The sequence below is a fragment of the Drosophila teissieri genome, chromosome 3R (genome assembly GCF_016746235.2).
Source record: "Drosophila teissieri strain GT53w chromosome 3R, Prin_Dtei_1.1, whole genome shotgun sequence".
NCBI lineage: Eukaryota > Metazoa > Arthropoda > Insecta > Diptera > Drosophilidae > Drosophila > Drosophila teissieri.
In genome coordinates, this window is record NC_053032.1 from 28,720,684 (window position 1) to 28,742,411 (window position 21,728).

Below are 21,728 nucleotides of genomic sequence, written 5' to 3' on the forward strand. Positions count from 1 at the left end.
CAGGGAACGGAGCAAAAAGAGCTAACAGAAAACCAAACTTCAACTCAATTTCATTAGGGCATTTCACATCGAACCCAACCTCCGCACTTCATCGCATGCATTAGGATGCCATAAATTTTAGGACATTGTGCTGCAAAGGGATGGGGAATGGCGACAGGCGCTTCATTATTTATCATGCTGGCCGCGTATTTGCTGCGCGCTAATGTAATCCACCATAATCAAAAAGTAATTAAATTATTAATAAACCATTAAATGTTAAACAATTTTTGTGTCAGTGACGCCGGCTGCTACCATCCCCTTTACCCTAAACTAGAACACTTGCCATGCCCATTTGAATTTGCATTCGCATTTGTGCCGCTTGCATGCAATGTGCATTCAACAATTTAATATTTAAGCCGCTCGTACTTATGTGGCCATGTATCCGTGTATCCGCGTATCCGCGTATCCGTGTGTCCATGTATCCGTGTGTCCATGTATCCGTGTGCCTCGCATATCTGGACATCGATTTCAAAACAGAATCGCCAAATGTTTTCCGACACTCTCGCGTGCGCTTCATGATAAGTTTTGACAGTTGCCAAAATGTATGCAAATAGTTTCCAATTCATGCCCGGAACCAAAACAAACAGCCAGCGAAATCCTTTAATTGTGACCCATGTAAATTCACAGTTCACCGATGGCTTAAAGCCATAGAGCCACCTGCAATTCCATTGGATTTCGCGGCATGTGATGGTAGTTACATAGGTCTTTTGTAGTGCAGCTACATCTAAAAGCCCCGTAGCTGAAGATGGAAAAGTGTTAACTAATACAATTTGTCTTGATACATTTTCCAAACATTATTTATTTTGCATGTATGTATATTACTCGATTGAAAATATAATTTCCTCACCTCTACTTGTATGCAATGTTGCATACAGAGTAAAGTGCAGCTTGCTTCTCAAAATTCAATGAATTTTGGAGATGATTACGTTAGAATTTAATGAATGAGAGTTTGAGCTGCAATGAACTGAGTAGCAAGCTTGAAGCTTCCGATAATAATAAATGCATTTTAAGAGCCCTGGGGAATCATTTATCACAATTGTTCGTGTATAGACTTGTAATGTGGTGCGGTTTAATTCATCTACTTACATATCGTGAGCGGAACTCGCACTACCTTTTTGTGTGGTGTGGCCTCATAATCGAACGCTGACCTGGCGCCAAACTGGGAAAAATAACTGAAATGTGCGATAAATAAATATAAATTGGTAACGGAAGAATGGCGGCGTCTCATTGCGATTGTGCGCAATTTTCAATTAATTAGTAAATGTAATGCAAACGGCGATGCGGGACTGCCGGCTATCCACTTGCACATTGTGGCACCCGAAGGGGTTCTTTAAATGGCTCCCTTAACACTTAATTTTTATAAATATTTATGCGCATACAGTTTAATTTATTTGCAAATAATAATTTTTTGCATTGCCATTTCCTTTTGCAGCCGCCAAATACAAATATATATTGCTTATTGCCACTGAATACTGAACGTTCGTTGCATTGCAACGCATTGTTGACACATAAATTGAAATGTTGCGTGCCGCGCACACACTCACATTAATTAACGCTGATAAATCATAGCATACTTTGAAGCGTTTTCCGCTTGTTACCTATGCAATTTTTGCTTTAATTTCGCATTATTTTGCCGCCTTTACCGATCCCACATATACTCGTACGAGTATATACACATATCCACATAAACGTGTATATTGCCATGGCAATCCCATTGAATCGTGCATTTTTCAATTGCAAATCCATTAATGCGTTTTTCATTTTGTGAGCTGCAATTACGCCGCATTTGTATAATTTTAAGAGCTCGTTTGCATTTTAACACAATTAGCCCAGGTGGGATCACTTAATTTGCCATTAATAAGCCCAACCACCACCACCACCACCCATCATTGCATCGTTGCAGGTGGCATGCTGAGCTCAGGTGAGCCGAACACCGCCCATCTGGACTTTCTGCTGCGTCACAGCGTCAAGATGCTGAACATCTACTATCACCTGGTCACCAATCAGCGCCCACCCACCACGGGATCGCAGTCGGGGAGCAGCAGCTCCAGGCCGCCCAAGAGCGAGCTCTTTGCCCGCGAACAGCCAGCGGCATCCCATCAGGCACTGGGTTACTTTGCCGGCGATTACGTTTACATGAAACTTTACAACATTTTAAGAGGTGCTAATGACAGCTACAAGGTAAGTCAGACCACGGACTCGCAGATTCCGAGCCGGGAACCGCCATTAAGTCGCTGGTGGCGCCGAAATGGCAAAAGTTGCGCGGCACGTGCACTGAGATTTCCCAAGCATCCCAGGATTCGGTTGGAGATGCAGCTGCTGATGGAGCTGGAGCTGGAGCTGGAGCTGGATGCACGTACAGCGCAATGCGCCGTTTTATATGCAACACTTTCCAGCGCTGCCGCAGCAATGGCAATGAGTTGTAAAAATTCAGCCCGCGACGAAATGCAGCCAACGTAGCATCCGCACTTGACTTTTGCCACTCGCAGCTCAAACAGAAAACTTCTCCGCTCGCAGTGACTTAATGTGCGGGTTGCATTAGGTTGCCACCACACTGCATCCGCCACTTACACCTCCTCCTCCTCCACCTGCTGAATAAGTAACTGCATTTTTTCTATTTCGCCTCCCCAGATAACCATAAATCAGGAAGCCGGCAGCTTATTAATTTGTCTCCTGAAAACCTGCCTCAACGCATTGAGCCTGTGCCTGGAGGGCATGGCGAGTGCTTCGCCCCCGGAGCTGAAATTAATCGAAGAAATACTCCACTATTTGACCAGGCTCATAAATTATGCGCCCGCCGAGTGCGTTGCATGTCTGCGGCAACTGTTGAAATATTTATTCGCCCAAAATTATGCCAGCCAAGTGCGGCTGCAGGCATCGGCATCGGCCATCGGTGAAAATGGCAGTGGAATTGGCTACCATGCCGCCTTCATGCGTCCCTACTTTGCGGCCAAGGGCAGGGGTCACGGCGCCGGCACCACCACATTGTTGCCAACAATAAATTCAAAACCAGCGGTGGCGGCATCCCAGCGAGGGGCACCAGGCGACGCTCGCCAGCCAATTGATGCCGGCCCACTCCAGGACATGGGCATGCTCTTTGTGCACGGCCTGCAGCCACCCACTCCGCCGGCGGGCGACTCTGTCCGGCTTATAAAGCTATTCGAGCCACTGGTCATATACTGTCTGACGGTGAGTACACTCCGAGAAACTTGTCCCTCATTTCAGCTTGATTTTAAAGGGATGTATGAGAAGGGAATATCCGTAGGATTGGTATTTGTTAAAAAACATCGTTACATGTCTAACATATTTTGCACATTTTTCCGACTGTATAAACGCAACGGTAGCCAGCGATGGCTAATTAATTTTAGTTGTAGCCAATTTGTTTGATTAAAAATGCACAGACACGAATACCAACCATCCTGGGGAGCAGTCCTTAATCTCTTACGTGTGTGAATGTGTGTGTGTGCGGATGGGTCAGAGTGCAACCATTGATATTTTATTAATGACAAAAATTTGCCGAGCACTAGTACGCCTGCATGTAACATGTTCCCCAACTCTGTGCTCTGCCCTTTCCCAGCTCTTCATGAAATCCAATGCGCTGATACAGGCGCCCATTTTGCGATTGCTTTCCCAACTGCTGGACTTGAATGTGACCTACAGCATACTGGACTCCAAGAACGTAATATTCGATCAGGTACTCAGCAATATGGATCTGATTGAGGGCGGAATAGACAGGTGAGTACAGGCGGGAAATAAATCTTTACAAAGAATGTTAGTTTGTAAGTGCTTTAATTTTCCTTCTTTGTAACCTGCATCTCTAGGAACGCCTTCATCATGGTGCCGCCCATGCTGCGATTCCTGGTGCAGCTGACGCACAAGAGCGACCGGCAGCTGATCACGATACCCAAGATCATCAGCATCACCAACAATCTGCTGGCCAACGGATCGGTGCGCGAGGTGGCCCTGCTGGCCCTAAAGACCCTCAGCTACGAGCTCTTCTTTATGCACAACCAGCTGGAGGAGGCGCTGGACAACGAGGGCCATAACTCAGGGCGAGCCGCGTGCCAGAGTCCTTTGAGTGCCATGCCCACACCGGAAACCAGAGAAGCCCTGCAGGCGCAGCGACGCGAACTGGACACCCAACGGGAAGTGGTGCTGGGCATGCTGGAGAAGTTCATCGAGGCACGGCCGAGTCAACAGGTCCTAGCACTGCTCCTGCTGTTCGAGCGGAGTGTGCAGCAACTGGACACGCCGCCGTATCGCAATGCCCAGGATGCGGACGCCGTGTACGGAACGCTTTGTCGAGGTCTGTGCTCGCGCCAATGGCGTCTGCACAACGTCGGGGATCTGCGGCTCCTGGAGAGCTGTTTCCGCAACAATGGCAACCATGTGCTGGCGGACAGCAAGGGATTCCTGCAGCTGCTGCAGCTTTTCATCGAGCAGGTGGGTTAAATATGCAGTGGCCTAAGCTTGACAAGGCACTCAGCCAATTCACAGCTGCCCATCAAGCCCTCAATTACGGCGTGCATTAAGACTCCGGCAGAGCTCCGTCTGCTACTTCCGCCCGTCCATCCGTCCGTCCATCCGACCGCTCTCGATTGAACTCATAAATATGCGAGAAGCCTGCTTAAATATACATGCCCACACACACTTGGAGGCGTCAAGCAATTTGTAATATTTATGAATGCAGACAGAAACTTAAAATCCAGCCCGACATGCAAATGAACGTAAAGCTGTCTATCAGCCGCCGGTTTGGCAGGCTGCCAATGCAAATGACATATGAATGTCCTGAGTAGGTGTCATCGGGCGTGCCTGGCATCCACTTAATAATATAATTGAAGTAATGCCACAAATTACAACACTCTCAGTTTGGCAACGATGGCCCTGCGACTTAACTGGTACTTAGGGCCAACGCCTGCAATTGCATAAATTGAACTCGATGACATTCAACTGCCGACTGGCAGATGTTCGAGTCCTAAGATGACGTCCCATTGTGGCGATGTCTCATCACTTTCCATTCACGCCTCGGCCTTCGATGGAAGAAGAATCAATGCTCACAGGACTTTGTCTGCAGAGTTTAAAAGCTTTTCACCCCAATACAAACGAAGGCGTTAGCCAAACACCTGTAGGCCCTCCGCGACCCTCGATGCCCGATGCCCGATGCTCATCAACGATTTGTCATTGCCGCCTTTCCTTCCGTCCGTCTGTCCAACCGTTCAACCCTTCGCATTTACATACACACGAATGCACTTAGTTGCAGTTACGGGGCAATTTTTTATTTGGCCCTGCTGTTGCTGGTGTTGCTGGTGTTGTTGCTGTTGCCACTGCTGTTGCTGATCCATGTGGCGCTGTAGTTAATGTGCCACATGTCGTATACGTGACATTTTTAATACCTACGCTTCAACGCCGCACATTTTCAACTATTAATGCGCATTTAAGCTACACATGCATTAACTGTCGGGTCTGTCTTCCATGCTCGTGCAGCCCGTGCCTTTAGGGCCAGCCACGCCCCCCCAGGCACCCATGCTACCCCGCCCATTCCGCCCACCACCCCCCAGGACCGACCAGTCAAGCGTTATGCTACAGTTAAAACCAACTTAATTACGGAGTCTCAGTAGCGCAGCTGGGCGTGTGTTGGTTCAGCGGGTGCTGGGGATCCAAGTGGAGCACTTGTCGTAGGCAGAGTCAATTGCATGTGAGAACTACTGCTACTCCACTTGGCTCCCGTGCATCCACGTGTCTAATGGCTTTGGCCGTTGGTCACCCAACTCCCAGCCCCCAATCGCCCGTATTAATGGCGAACTGACACTTTACTGCCGCCGGCAATTCAACTTCATGTAGCCTAGCTTGTAAGTTATGCGCAGAGCTTAAAAACTTTAACTAATTATCGTTTATTTAATTTGGACGCATGCATAAAAAAGATGAGACGGCCGGGGAAATTAACAGGGTTTACGCAGTCTTTGCCGCTCAGGTGGCATGAGTAATTAAGTCTGGCCGCCCACTCGTTTGCCGCCTGGGTGTTTGTGTGGGATGCAGGTGAATAGTTTATGGCAGCAGCATTTTAATTGAAATTGAAATTGCACCGCAACTTAAATAACGTGCTGCGTGTAAACATTGACTCGAGGAGGCACGCGATCTGTTCAGCAGGAAAGCAAAAAAATTTTCTGTTTGAAATGGAGAAGTGCATTCGCCACATGTGCGGAATGGGCAGGATGGTTAGGATGGGCAGGATGGGTCTGTGTCCTAATTACTGCCGGAAAATATGTTGATGTTGGCACTGGCAACTTTGTCACACAAATTTATGCAAACTTTCACACTTTACTGCACTGGCGGTCAACAACGAAAGGAGTCATCAGCCAACGTACTTGCGTCTCTTCTCAAACCAGTCCTCCATTTTCTCCGTTTTTCGTTGCAGGGCGTTGGGAACTTTGGTGATTTAGCTCTGGCCATGGTTATGCTGTCCAACGTAATCCTTAAAACGGAGGAGATTTATCTAGTGAATCACATTAAACTTTATTTGAAAAATAATCCAACGGCCGAGCGTCGTCTGCAGGCACTGATGCCCAGCTCCCCATCGGCAGCACCTCATTGGCAGGACGAGGCACCATCGACGTCTTCGGCGGCGGCAGCTGCCAGAGCGGCGGCCGCATCCTTCTCCGCCAGCCGCTCCTCCATCAGCGAAATTAACTATTTCGCCAAAGTTCTCAGCGAGAAGCTGCTCGCCTGCTTGGACGTCCTGCTGGGCCTGGGACCGAGCTCATCCTGCCACGCCTACAGCTACAGCCAACTGGCCGGGCGCTTCGTGGATGCACTGCTCAACGTCTGCTGTCGCTCGCGGCACAAGGATGCACTTCAATCAGTTTTCCGTTTGGTTTTGGCCGAGTCTGAATTTCTCTGCAAATACTATAGCCTGCTGTTGATGAGTGCCGCCGGCCAGGGAGGCGCCCACTCACTGGATGCCGTGCTGCTGGCCTGCCTCAGGCTGGTGCTCGCCATGCGGCTGGAGGAGCCGGTGGCCCTTTTGGAACAGGCCGCCCAGCTGCCGCTGAAGAGGAACTTGCAGCGGGCGTTGCTACGCGAAGTTTGTCGTGCCAGTGTGGTAAGTGAACTAACTAAAACAAAAATCAATGCAAAGATTATATACTAAATTATAAGTAATGGTTAAGCAAGAATTTGAAATATTTTAAACCAAACTACAGGCATATTCAAAGCTGCAAATATTTTGTTAAACTCTCGACTTGTCAGCGAACCTATTTCTCCCAGTGCAGCTAAGTAAAGAGCGGGCAGCGGAGTAATGGCGAATCAGACACATTAGTTTAATTTGAATTTGGCAGACGACAGCGTTTGCCGGGCCGCCAATCCTCCTGCTGCCCACCGCCCGTCCTCCGGATGCCCCAACCATATACGACAATGCGAATTTTTCCAGCTGACAGTTGTCGCACTCGCAATTTTGCGGTTCACCGCATCGGGTTTTTGGTTTCGGCTTCCAGTTCACCGTCCCGCCGGCGACGGTGAGCCTTTAAACGGTTGGCTTACTTTAAGCACAGTTCATTGGCGGGCATAATTTTAAATGATTGCCACTCGAGCATGCGCCACTTGTTGGATAATGGCACAATTCCAATCACCATCTCCCCAATCCGCATTATTTGCCTGTGACCCGAACAAATCACGATTGTCCACTAATTGCAGGGCTGCGATTGGAGTGCGCAACAAGTGCGCCGCCTGTTCGAAGGCAGGTATCTGAATTTCCTAATTGCTGACCACTTGGAATTCATTTGCGAGCTATGCCAAGAGCGTCCCGAGTGCGGCTCATTACTGCAGGTGGCCTTGTTCCGGAATGCCCATCGATTGAGCAGGGTAAGTTGCCAGAGACTTTTGCATAACAAAGCCCAGTTGCCAGCTTTTGTGTTCGTCCTTTCAACCGGCGTTCCCCCATTCCCCGCCAGCAATCCATTCGCATCGTCCTTCGGCTATTGGGACGTCTTTGTGAGCCCGCTGAACGCGAAGCCTCCGGAGACGTTGGCAGCGATGCGGATCCCACCCTGCAGGCCCTGCAGCTCCTAAGTCGCCTGCACCAGCTCCACGAAGGAGAACGCTCGCTGCAGCTGCCCATCGAGCGGATGGCCCGGCGGCTGAGCGCCCAGAGTGGCCAGGCGGCCAGGAACGTCATCTACGAGCGTCTGGTGGAGGGAGACCTGGCCGGCGGAGAGGACCAGGACGCCCTGCGCACCCTGCTGTAAGTAATTCCCCTCCAATTATTCAACCCGGTCCATGGCAATTTATATTCAGTTCATTACATTGCCGCACGTTAGGGTGGTTTAGTATTGTAAGCATAAGGAATTTATTTGATTTGTTATATTTTGTAAAAAAAATATGTTAGTTCCAGAAATATCTTAAGACTTATACTGTCATTACCATTACGTTTTGTATTAAGCAACTCGATCCACCCTCGCCAAAGTGCAAAGTGGTTTCCCCGTCTTAACCAACGAGTACCCACTGAAAGCAAACCGAAGGGTACTCAAAGTTCGGATCAGAAGACTCTCATTATCCGCCATGCTTTTATTTATGTTTCATTGCTTCGCATCGCAGACTGAAGGACTTGGAGTGCCGCCAGGACAATGAGACTGCAACGCCGTCGCGCATAATTGATGAGAGCTGGCTCTTTGCGCAGGTAAATGGGACAAGCACTTGGCCATTATGGCATTGCCACAGCTAATTTGTTGTTATTTTTTCCCTTCCCCTCTTCCCCTTGCTCTATTCCTCATCCTCGATGCCTTTGACAACGTTTTTCCTCCCTCATCCGGCGACAGCTAATCAAATTCGCCACCCAGCATGCGGATGCCCCGCAGCAGCAGAAGCAACTAATGCTGCTGCTCCTGGAGATCCAGTCGGAGCCCAAGCTGCAGCGCCTGCTCCGAAGTCTGGGCAGCGAGCAGGAGGCGAGGCTGCTGCGCCACGCCATCGCTGGTTCCCTGGCCGCCATGATGTCCGCCTTCCGGCAGAAGTGCATCCAGCATGCACCGCACATCAACTACATGCAACCACCGCCACTGGCGCGCGTATCCTGCGCCCTGCTCATGTCAAAGGTGGCTGCCACAGAGGCCACAGAGGCCACAACATGCCGCAATCCACCCACCGGGGAGCAGCTGGATGTGGCGCGGGCGGTGGGCGCCCTGATGGCCTGCATTCGGAATGCGGAGCAAACAGCACTCATCTACATCGATGCCCGGCTGATGGAGAAGTTCGTGGCCGAGCACCTGCTGCGCCGCGAGCATCTGCCGCAATTGCTGGCCTACCTGGGCTGGCTGGCCGGAGCGGCAAAACAGATTTTGGCCATGCCAACACGACAGGAGCCGGAACAAGACGCCCTGGGCGTGCTCTTGGCCACCGTGGATGCACTTTTGCAGGAGCCCCGCGTCTGGCGGGAGCTTAATGCCAGTTTGGATCCCTCACTGCGATGCGAACTGCTCGACCTGCTGGACTCGGTGGCTCGTTGCATACTGCAGGACACCATTTTCTATCGCAGGCACCGCCGGGACAGAAACAAGGCCAAAGGACCGGCACCGCAGGCGATTTTCCTGGCCAAATTGATTGAAACCCAAATTGAAATCGAGTCCCTGGACAGCGGCAGGGTCTTGGCAGGCGTCGAGGACGCCCGACTGCAGTTCGCAGGGCAGGATCTGGCCCGATTCCAAGTGGCATTGGTAAGTGACAATCGGCTGGTCATTTGTCAGTGCGACCCAGGAGCACTTTCCATTTTCTTTTCTCCCTCCTTCTCCCCCCAGTCGCTGGTGGCCTCCATCGGCATCTCGCTGCTGCGAACGCACCAGTTTTATGCCTACGCGGTCACTCCCCACGAGCTCATCCAGCAGCCGGGCGACCAGCAGCAGCTGCAGCAGCAGGAGCAACAGGCCGATGGCAAGCTGCCCTCCATTCCTGTGGACAGCCTGAGCGATGTGGATGTGCTGCGTCAATTTGTCAAGAGGTGAGTGTGAGTCCGCTTGAAATATGAATGGCCCCCTTAAGATAAGAGGGCTCTTCTGCCCAACAAGTTAAGTTTCAGTTCTACGCCTTAAGCTGCGATTTAATAGCAGTTCCAAAATAAGTTCACAAAAATAATTGGGAAGCATTATTTCCATCCATAAGCTTATGCTGACCACAAGTGTATTTATCGTGCTGGGCATACTGCTAATTAAATCCGCTTATCTTTCGGTGCTCACCTTAAACCAGTCAGGTTGACACCTTGCCTGTGGGCACTATTGTCCGCTTCCCTTATCAATCGACCAGGCTCTGTTGCATTGTCCTGGCTGCTGCCGTTGCCGTTGGTGCTGGTGTTGGTGTTGGTGTTGGTGTCGCTCCTGTCGTTGTCACTGTGTCCGGCAACAACGGCCGGAGAGCGGGAGCAGCAACCAAGTTGCTGACAATGCTCTGACAGCGGTGACGAGCGCATGGCAGCTACATGGAGCGATGATGAGGAGGATGGCAGCGGCTAAACCGCAACTGGAAACATCAACATCCTGTTGTTCTATTACAAGCACAAGCCCGAGCGAGCACAAATCCAAACATCCACACATATGCGAGAGTGCGGGCCGTAAGACTTCATTGTCATCGTCATTGTCCTTGGCTTGTTTGCCTCGTCCTTGTCACTTGACAGGCTCCCCAAGCCGTTATAGCTATTGCTCCATTGTTTCGCTGGCAGTCGTCATCATTACGCTGTCAGCTGAATCGTCATCAGCCAGGAATTGGGCGGAATAATTGTGCACGGCTAGATGTCTGCGGCAGTGGTTGTTGGTTGGCTGCTTGTTGCCTTGTTTGGTTGTTTGGCTGTCCGGAGCCTAAAACTTGACTTCCCCACGCCAGAAGTATGCATACTTGCACTCCGCTCGCACTTGTCGCACTTGGTCGCCCCAAACCGGGCGGCAAAGCCAATCCAGTTCTGGCTTTGCCCAACCGACAAGCGCACAAACATCATAACTACATCAGCAGGGGAACTGGAGAACTGGGCAACCGGGCAACCAGCGGAGCTGCTCCAGCGGCAGCGAGGAAAGCTGCGAGGATGATAACGACAAAATCCCCAAAGGGCTGACGGAGCGGAACATCAACAACTCTATTAGACGAAACTCCGCGCAGGATCAGCATCAGCATCAGCATCGCTGGCATAGACATGCATTTTGGCCATGAGGAGCACTGGGGATGGTGGTGCTGTGGCGGCGATGTGGGTACGTGGGGCTGTGAGGCTGTGAGGATGCAGAGATGTGGGGATAAAAGCTGTCTAAAAGACACAGCGCTGCAGGAAGAGCCGCCGACGAGGCAGCGAGCGATATAAACAAATTATGAGCAGCAAAGTGAGATAAATGCATGTGTGCGTGTTGCAGATGGCTGGCAACAAAAGGCACGTCATGCCAGGATGCGGATGCTGATGCGGATGCGAATGCGGATGCGGACGGCTGCCTCTGCTCCAGAAACATTGTTGCTAATTGCACAGAAACCACCACGCTGCACAGCAGCACCCTATCACCCCGGGCGCCACTGCAAGTGATGGGTGTGATGGGTGATGCCTGATGGATGGTGGATGGAGCTGCCGCTTCACCGGCTGCCCAAAGTAATCGAAGACTAATTGACATTTTAGGCCTGCTCACATTTTACTACACATGGCATATGCATATATATATATATATATATACATATAGTAGTACATATGCATATGTGTATACGCATGTGGTGGCATGTATATTGCATATTTTAAATATTTGAAGAGGCCTGGACTAATTGAATTAAAATTTCAAGCATTGGCTGAAAACATTTTATGCAGAAATTTGCAATTTTCAATTAATTACTTACACACACGCACAGCAGCGATAGCCGACTATCGGGTAATCAAATTGACACTCATAGCCACTTTGGATTCCGGATTGCAGGCTCTCCATCTTCGGATTCACCACCCGGCAGCAGTTCGAGGAGTACTTCATGACCTGCCTGCTGCTGATCAACAAGCTGTACGACGAGCACATGGTCGATCAGCAGGAGCAGTTCCAGATCAAGCAGGTCTGCCTCCAGGCCATCCTCGAACTTTTAATGACGTACAAAACTTTTCCCATTGTGGGCCTGGCCAACGGACAGTTCCATCACACGACTCGCTGGCAGCGCATCACTTGCGACAGCATTAGGTGAGTCCCAGTTCCACTTCCACTTTCAGCAGCTCCAGTTCCAGTTTGGGTACGTGTTCGGGTTCGGTTTTGAGGGTTTTGAGGGTCGGTGTTCGGGGTGGAAATTTATGAAAATTAAAATTCACAGAGCAGTGGATAAAGTTTTTAATGTGTAAATGGCAAAAAGTACAAATTAAATGCTCGCAAAGTTGAGTCTGCAAATGAGCGTGTATATCCTGTGATTTTCCTGTGGCACATATTATATCGTCCCCCATTACGAAAAAATCCTTCAACTTTAAATGCACAACTAATTTGTTAACATGGGAGCGGTGCGGCCAAAAACAATTTGGTAAACAAGTTTTCGGATGCTTTTACAATGTCTGCGTTTTTAATTAAAAGCGACAAAAAGTCTTTGTCGATGGGACCACGGATATTGCATATATGTATGTAGGATAGTATAGTATACTATAGTATGGAATAGAGTTATAGCGTGGCGTGACGCGAGCACATGAATTATGAAAATAATTTTAAAAGTTAACAAGTGCCAAACTCTTTTTTCGTGTCTCCTGCTCGTCGACGCGATTCAATTGCCTGGAACGGCAAAAACACGAGTGCCAAAGCTGAAATATCAAAAACTCTGTTGACAACCCCTAGGAAATTTGCGAAATACATATTTTCCGTATTAGCTGGCCGGCAATGGCTTTTAATGGGTCTGGGTAACACGAAACTCTGACAAATCCTTGTCGCCCGATGTTGACTTTATAAATTAGTTTTTAATTACAAGCAAATAGTTTTTACTTGCCACATCGTCTGCTCTGTCAACAGGGCGTATGCGCCATTTAGTTGATAGCAGTTTGCAGCAATACACATACACTCTTTATCCCCACCGACAACTCATACTTATCTCACACATCCATCACTATTGAATATTTATATATACACTGTATCTTTCAGTTTGAAGAAACTGCACAAGGTGCAGTTGCTGGTGGAGGCGTGCAACGTCTTCTATCAGCCCAATCTGGAGCGGCAGCTGGTCCACGACAATGTGATTGGCACACGCACCTTTGCGCCCAATCAGTACGATCTCAGTTTCAGCTGGGCCCAAATGGAGGACCAGGCGGCGGCGGGTGCGGGAATGGGTGTGGGAATGGGAGTGGGCCTATCTGGCGGGGAGCAGGCAGGCACGGCGGACATTAAGCAGTCCTGCGATGCGGATGTGCCCGACATGGCAATGCGCAACTATCGCCATTTTACGCAGCTGTCGGGAATTGACTTTCGCAGCAGCACGCAGCTGGTCTTTGACGTACTGCAGCAGATGATCGAGGTAAGTTCTGTCAAACTTTTCCGGCCAGTCACGTCCCGTGCATTGCCAGCATTCGCACATCGCAGGCCTCGCCCGGCCATTCGATGGCTTTTAATTTGATTATGCAAGCCGCTTCGCGGACATTACGATGCAGCCGGGTTCTGTGGGTTTTTGGGGCGATCCTTGGGGCTTTCAGTTGGCAGTGATTTCATTTGCAGCTGCAACTTGCCATAACTCTTTTGCAATTCCCTCCATCCTCTGACAGCTGAATCACATCCTGGTGCTGCCCAATTTGGTAAAGTTCTGCGAGATCTGCGAGAGCCGCGACCACATCAAATGGATTAAGGAACGCTGCCTCAAGCTGCAGGAGCAGGTGGCCATGGACGATACCATTTCGCATCAGGTAAGTAGCTTTCTTAGGTTTATTCGTATTAGAGTGTAAGGAAATCTAAAAAATCTTACTGCCTCACTGAATTCCTCTTTATTAAGCAGCTTGTTCTGCTTGTATCTTTTAACATTGATGTTTCTGTTTCCTGGTACCACTCCGCCGCTCTATTGTTTCCCATGCTAATGCTCTGTGCACTTTGCAGCACATAATCTACTTACTGTGCCGCAGCCAGGCCCTCCTGATCCCCAGCCTGGGCGAGCTGCAGGCCCTGTGCTCCTTGATTGGCAACGTCTACTTAAAGAGCACGCACAGCTTCATACGCATCGCCACGTTGCAGGGGCTGCTCTGCCTGCTGGAGTGCTGCAGCAAGACCAACACGACAATGGGACGGCTCAGCGAGGAGCTGGCATTGTTGCGAGCCCTAATTGTGGGCTACATCAATCGTCATGGCATCATTGATGAGAGGTGAGTTCCGACCCTCCATGCAGGTGGGTGAAAGTGGGTGGTAGTAGGTGGTAGGTGGTATGTGGGGAATAGGAAGCCGGAATACGAAACACCGAATCCGGAATCCAGAATCCAGAATCCGGATTCCGGATTCTGCTGTCCATAATTTGCCTCTCTGCGCAATTAACAACCCCTCATCCAGCTGGTACGTCGGCATTATCAGCCTGTTTGCAGTGCCCCCGGATTGAATTAGAAGTGTGTCTTACTCGAAAGCCGAAAGTTGGCAGCCATACCCGGTGCCATCTTCAATTGAAACTCATCAACTCGACTTGTCTGGGCTGCCCGGGTCTCCAAACTCCAAACTCCAGCGACTGCTGGCATGTCTATATCTGTGCCACAGATCCACTCACTAATGGCAAAAGTTCTCATTTCGCATTAGTTACCTCGGCTCATCGGCATCTGGTCTCTGCGGTCTGATGTTCTGCTGCTGGATGCTGCATCCACCTGGCCACCGCCACCCCTTTTGTTTTGGGTGTTAAAAAGTTTTCAAGGACTGCGCCGGAAGCAGCCCGGGTAAGGGATTTGCCGGCAGAGGAAGTTGCCATAATTCGACAACGTGCAGTACATCGATGAACCATGGCCATTGAAACTTTGCCGCTGCTTGCGATAGATTTTCCAAAGTCAAAACCAGCCTCCGATCAATGGAGCTATGTGGTTCGTGTTGTTCGTGTTCCTGTTCGTGTTCGCGTTGCATTTGCTTGTTTATGCTCGCCAGTAAATTCTAATTATTGGCTGAGCAGCTGCCTCCTCGTTCGCGGCTTTTGGTAAGGAATTTCTTGTGCCGCGCTTGAGTTGCTTTCTGTGCTCTAACTGGGTTGCGGAAAATGCGCCAAAATGTGAGCTTTAACATGGGCAGAGATATAGAAATATGAAAAGGAGTAACTGGTACGCCCCCGCTTGGCTTTGAAGGGCAAACAACTTTTATTGCGCATACGCAGCGTATGCCAAACCAATATGCCAAAACCTCAGCGAAAATTGCAGCTCCAAGAGCGGCAGAGCAACTGGTCATAAAATCAATGGATGGCCCTGCGTTCGGGAGGCACCACCATGGCAACTAATCAGCGAGCAGGCGGAGCTCACCCGAACTAATTATTTTGTAATTTTACGCGCGAAAAGCAATAAGGCAGTGCAATTGGGGGGAGGTGGCCATTTTGGCCATTGGCCACGGCATTGGCGGATGCAATTCTGTGGTCGTCAGACTTCTAATTAATTTAGATGGAAACATGCCCGGCACAGCAGCCGCTGTGCAGTAGCTCCAGTTCGTTCTATGTACAATGAGTAAACATTTCTGGGTTATCCTTGCAGCCCCCTGCCGTTCAGCGTGGAGCACACGAAGCTGGTCTGGACGCTCAATTACAGCCTGATCGAGTGGACATCGAAATTCGTGCCGCAGTGTCATCTGTTGTCAAATACAATAATTGCGGCCAACAATTTTCTGAAGACGACCGCCGACGAGGAGCTCTATCTGTGCGTTCTGCATGTGAGTACAAACGGGAATGGAGATGGGTGGGTGGGGTAGGATAGGATAGGATGGGATAGGACTTAGCATGCCACTTAAATGGTTGTCAGCCTTGTCTAGCCGCCATCAGGCCACTTACTAACTGTCAGCCGACTAGCGGGCCAGCAAATCTGACTGCCATTGACCGGGGCAAACGCTCCCCACAGGCGGCGATGGAAACCTCGATCCCTTGACTGGTGTGGCTTAGTCCTGGGCAGCCCACGTTGCGCTTAATTGGTTTTTTGATTGACAATTTTCAAACGGCTACGGAACTGTCAGCCGTACGGGTGAAAAGCCACGCGAAAGGACCGCAGCCAGTTGCTGTCATAACTGGCGCAGGAGCAGGACGAGGAGCAGGAGCAGGAGGAGGAGCAGGAGCCAATGGCAGTAGCCAAATGTTTATTGGCCTTGGTGGACGCACACGCACACACATGGCCCGCTGGTCAATGGGAGCCTGGGAGTTTGCAAATTGAGCGTAATGAAAAAGAGTAGAGCATTTTGCATTTTGTTTAAGCGTTGTGCACATACGTCTGCTATATGAAAAGAAATTCCTCAGTTGGCGAACTGGCGTAATTTGCCAGCATTTAATATAGAGTTGAGATTTTAATTGCAGTTTACGAGTACATGGCGAGCGGCAAGTAATTAAAAACTGTTTTTGCACTGCATATTTCCGGGCGTCGTTCGGTCGAAAATTAAATTCGACTTTTTAAGCAATTTATGAAATTTGCACGCAATTCAATTGTCCCATTTTGCCGCTCTTGCTGCTCTTGCTGCTCTTGCTGGCCATGATGTCCTTGTTGTTGCCGCTGCCTTTTGCTTTGATGGCCGCCACTCGGAATCCGAATCGGCATTGGAATCAGCATCATCATCACCATCATCATCATCGTTGCGAGGAGAAAGCGGGAGAAAGCGCAATGGGGCGCAGCGACAACAGCGGCCATAACAATAACAATTTGCCACTCAATTAGCGTGGCCATTACTGAAAAACCCACTTAAGTATGCAATGATAAAAATTCAAAAGCGAGTCGAGAGCCGCGCCGCGCATTGCTATTTCTATGAGCTGTCCTTGTTCATTGCCTTTATTTGTGCAACTTTTTATGTACGTGTATATGTTGCTTATTGTATTTATTTATCTCTTTTGCCATCGACAGGGCCTGGAGCGCATGGTGGTCAATAGTGGAGTGCCGCCTCCTGGCATTCAGCCTAGTGGAAAGGACTCCGCCGCTGGAGAACCGAACCCTGGAGTCGGAGTCGGAGTCGGAGCAGCCGGATCCGAGGCGGGAGTTGGCGTCGTGGTCACACCGCAGATGCGACATAAAATTGAAAAACTTGCACTCGAATTGCTGAAAATGGAAAATGAGAAATTTTCGATTCCGGCATTGAAATTGCTTTTGTCCTGCATGTATGTGGGTGAGTATTCGGCTGGTATTGGGGGGGCCACCCAAAGAAAATAACAAAAGTAATACCAAGATCAAATAGGGTAGCAAAGCGAAGGGAAAACGAACGAGCAGCGAGGGAGGAAGGGGGGAGGGGGCACGGAAATATTTCGTAATTTCATTTAATACCGCATGGGCCGCGAACGGGTTTTCCACTGTTGTTATAAGAAAATTGAGCAAAGGGCAAGTGCTTGGGGGGATGGAAATTCCCAATTTCGATATGGCAGCGCGAGGAGCGAGCAATTTTAAAGGGAAACATCCAGGGGGTGGCATTAGGCGGCAGGACACTCCGGCCAAATGAACTTTACTCCCCTTACACGCCGCATGTCCTTTATTTGGATGCTGCCATGTCCGATTTTAAATGCGCTCGCTACGATGGCCATGGCGCACTTTGTGTGTTTGCGGGTCAACAGTTTGGCGCTGATCATTATGGCCATGAATGCATTGCGAGTGCGAGCGGGAGTGCGAGTGCGAGTGTGTGTCCTTGCCAGAGAAAGGCTAATTGCTGTCGCTGGCCGCCGTCAGGACATTGCGCCGACTGTTGCGTATCTCTGCCGTCTCTGCTGGCCAGCAATTATCCCTGTTGCTGTTATTAGCGCAATTCCAGGACAATTATTATCGTTTCAACTGTCGTGCGCTCATTTCGCCTGTGCTAAAACGTTAGTTCAGTGGTTTTTCGGGTGCACAAGTTCAGTTTTTGGCATTCAATGCTCATAAATAGGTATCCGTTTAAGCACAAACTGTGCGCGTCATTTGCATAAAGTTTATCTGAGTGCGTCCTAGAAAGCTTTAGCCCATAATGTTGACACTGCAAAAAGTGCTAGACAGTTTTAGATACCTATTGGCCTTAAATACAGCAAGCTTGTCAGCATATCTATGGCTAACTGGGTTCTGTGATTAATCCCTTTACCTATGCAGCTCTAAAAGCCCAGAAAGACTACAGATTTGAATGCAGAAATTCAACTCAACATGGGTTTTCATTCTCGTTCAGTTCATTAGCTGTTGCTCTAGCTTTAAGGTACAGCGATGCCTATGGAAATGGATTGACTCGATGCGGGTCAATCGTAATCCGCTCAGTCTCGTTTCATTAACCATTCCTAGCCCATCGATTTCTTTACACCACCACATTTCCCTTTTTTCCATTCTCTAACGAGAAAAAATAACAGCCATTTTAAGCATTGCGAAAGAATAAAAGATAGACAACTGCCTCCTTTTTTGCATACACTGGCTGGCCCACCTGCTGTGCGTGGTAACTTAGCACAGCTTTCGACTGGGCCACTCCTGGCCAGAAATTATGCAACTCGCTCCACAAATATGTCGAAGAATGCCAGCGGCGGAATGGGCAGAATGCATGTGTGTGAGTGTGTGCGAAATTGGAAGCGGAGCGTTGCGTATTTGCCTTGCACTTTGTCAGTGCACGGGATTGCCGACTCCCGACTGTCGACTGCCGACTACTGAGTCCCTTTTGCCATGGCCACAGCACGCAAATCCTTTGAGAAACGTCAATGTTTGTGAAGCAGGCCATTCGCGATGCTTACTTCTGCCACTAAATGGCAGCAACTGCCTCGATTTTGGGCCCTGCTGCCGCAAACACCGCACACTCCACACACACACACTCCACACACACACCACTCACAAATCTCGAATATGGCAAACCGGGCAGGGCAGGATCCTGGCTTGGGACCCAGCGAACGACCGTACTGAAACGCATCCTGGCGGAAGTTGGCTATTGCTGGGCACGCTTTTTTGCTCTTTTTCCGCCTGCTTGCCTTTTTAAAGCGTTGTGGGCTCCACGCGAAAATAAACAAAAGAACGCGTCGCCGAAGACAATACAGGTTGCCCAGCTACCCACAAAAAGCATGGCAAAATTGGCGAGTGAAGGCTTAAACAAAAAATAAGCGAAACGGCAAAACAGGGAAAGTCGGGGCAAAACAAAAAAACGTATATACATTTGCCCTCAAAGTTGCAAAACGCAATAATAAATATTTGCGGCCATATTGGTCACCCAGTTGGTGGAAAATGCTTGTGAGCCATCGGACAGCGAACCCTTCCCACAAAGGACACTCTTTAAATAATGGGATTAGAAATGCTTGTTTCTGTTTCGTTTCATTGGTTTAGTTTGAAATTAAACAAAAGCTTTTACATAATATTTATTTCATGCCATTTAATCCGTTCACAAGTGCGACAAAATTACGTGAAGCTACCTTTCATTTGGCCAGCAATCCTGATCAGAAAGTAGAATCTGGATAGAATCTATAACGCAGACCACCGGTCTTTATAGCAAATACCTTTTTTCGCCGCTTTTCGTCGTGTTTAAACTAATTTTAGAGTTTGTTGGGTTTTTTCTTATTTTGCCGTGCATTGCCTGCGGCATTCGTGGCGCGCATAATTGTGGCCAGGCGCCGGGTAGCACACCCAAACGCCCCTCCACTTCCATACTTCACTTGGCCATACTTCATGCCCGTTCAAAGCCTGCAACAACAATGCCAAAATTGGCAACAGCCAGCCAAACAAGCTGCCCGCAGGCCAACAGCCCCGACCAACAATGTTAAGCTGCAAAACAAAGGCCAAAGCCAAAGTTGGCGCGGCCAGAAGGCGGCTGAGTTGGGTTACGGGTGCTTACGGGTGGCTTTCGGTTAGGGGGTGGCCAAGCTCGCCAAGCTGGGAAAGCTGGCCAAGTTGGGCGGGCTGGCCAGGTGGATCAGCTACCGCTCCACTCGCATTGTAAATAATTCGATGCCGCTAAGCCGCACTAAGCAGCACACGGGCTGTGGCTTTCAGCGGTCTCTGGTCCCTGGTCTCTGGTCTCTTGTATTTGGTATCTGGTATCTGGTATCTGGCCGTCATCATTTTTCACCTGGCCAAAGGAACGCACATTTATTGCTGGTGACCTTCTCCACCAGTTGCGGGCTTAATCGAACAACTCTAATCTATGTATGCCCTGCTCAGCTTTTACTTTTGGTTCCGCTTTTTATACCCGTTACTCGTAGAGTAAAAGGGTATACTAGATTCGTTGAAAAGTATGTAACAGGCAGAAGGAAGCGTTTCCGACCATATAAAGTATATATATTCTTGATCAGGATCAGTAGCCGAGTCGATCTGGCCATGTCCGTCTGTCCGTCCGTCTGTCCGTCTGTCCGTCCGTCTGTCCGTCCGTCTGTCCGTCCGTATGAACGTCGAGATCTCAGGGACTACAAAAGCTAGAAAGTTGAGATTAAGCATACAGACTCCAGGGACATAGACGCAGCGCAAGTTTGTCGATTCATGTTGCCACGCCCACTCTAACGCCCACAAACCGCCCAAAACTGCCACGTCCACACTTTTGAAAAATGTTTCGATATTTTTTCATTTTTGTATTAGTCTTGTAAATTTCTAACGATTTACCAAAAAACTTTTTGCCACGCCCTCTCTGACGCCCACAAACCGCCCAAAGCTGCCACGCCCACACTTTTGAAAAATGTTTTGATATTTTTTCATTTTTGTATTAGTCTTGTAAATTTCTATCGATTTGCCAAAAAACTTTTTGCCACGCCCACTCTATGCCCCACAAAACCGCCAAAAACTGTATGTGCTGAAGACTCTCCTTCGCACTTCGAATAGCTGAGTAACGGGTATCAGATAGTCGGGGAACTCGACTATAGCGTTCTCTCTTGTTTGTTTAGTTTTCAATTTGATGCTTGCTTCGGTTATGGGAGAAAGTTTTGGCTAAAAGCATCGGTGCTGGGAAAAATCCATAAAATTTAAATGCAAATTTATGTACGTGTGTGTCCCGGGGAATCAGTGGAGAGGAGGGAAAAAGGAGGGAAAGGGAAAAAAGGAGAACAGGAGGGCAGTGACAGCACTGGCGTGTGAAGGACCCCGAGCATGTGAATAATGGCCATCGGCATTCGGCTTGAAGGCTGCTTTGTTAATTAGAAAGTTTCACTTTCGTCCCTTCTTCTGCATTCTGTGAGTGACTTACATATTTTCCATTCCATACCATTCTCAGGATCTGCTGCCCAGCTGGAGAACACGGAGCTGTCGAATGGAATTGTGCAGGATGACCCGGAGATAATCGCCCAGCAAAACGATAAAGTCGATATACTTTTGCATTGTATTAAATCATCGACTCGAGATGCCGCCTGGATTTATGGACAAGTGCTGTGCCAAATTATTCGTGATTTAGTGCCACCGAATGAAATATTGACGAAGGTCATAAAGGAGTTTCTGGCCATAAATCACCCGCACTGCGATGTTATTGCCATGATTGTATATCAGGTGAGTGCTGTTGGCCAAAGATCTAGCAAAGGCAAAAGGTAAAGACGTTGGCCATTCGTGCGTGGTTGCTTCGAACACACACACACACACACACACTCGGATTCCCATGCTGGGTTCCATTTTACGAGTCCCGGATCCAGAACATCGTCCTTGTCTG

The 21,728-nt window shown here is 49.2% G+C and overlaps 1 protein-coding gene across 1 annotated transcript in view; it reads left to right on the forward strand.

Annotated features, from left to right (window-relative positions):
* LOC122622656 overlaps positions 1-21,728 on the forward strand; it is a 39,723-nt gene that overhangs the window by 16,198 nt on the left and 1,797 nt on the right. The window contains exons 12-28 of the mRNA XM_043801273.1: positions 1,943-2,220; positions 2,671-3,228; positions 3,617-3,774; positions 3,861-4,482; positions 6,455-7,138; positions 7,729-7,896; positions 7,986-8,275; positions 8,629-8,710; positions 8,850-9,743; positions 9,825-10,024; positions 11,958-12,206; positions 13,140-13,509; positions 13,754-13,891; positions 14,079-14,341; positions 15,686-15,860; positions 17,030-17,288; positions 21,303-21,571. Coding sequence (XP_043657208.1) covers positions 1,943-2,220; positions 2,671-3,228; positions 3,617-3,774; positions 3,861-4,482; positions 6,455-7,138; positions 7,729-7,896; positions 7,986-8,275; positions 8,629-8,710; positions 8,850-9,743; positions 9,825-10,024; positions 11,958-12,206; positions 13,140-13,509; positions 13,754-13,891; positions 14,079-14,341; positions 15,686-15,860; positions 17,030-17,288; positions 21,303-21,571 — 5,657 coding nt within the window. The remainder of the gene's footprint in view (positions 1-1,942; positions 2,221-2,670; positions 3,229-3,616; positions 3,775-3,860; positions 4,483-6,454; positions 7,139-7,728; positions 7,897-7,985; positions 8,276-8,628; positions 8,711-8,849; positions 9,744-9,824; positions 10,025-11,957; positions 12,207-13,139; positions 13,510-13,753; positions 13,892-14,078; positions 14,342-15,685; positions 15,861-17,029; positions 17,289-21,302; positions 21,572-21,728) is intronic.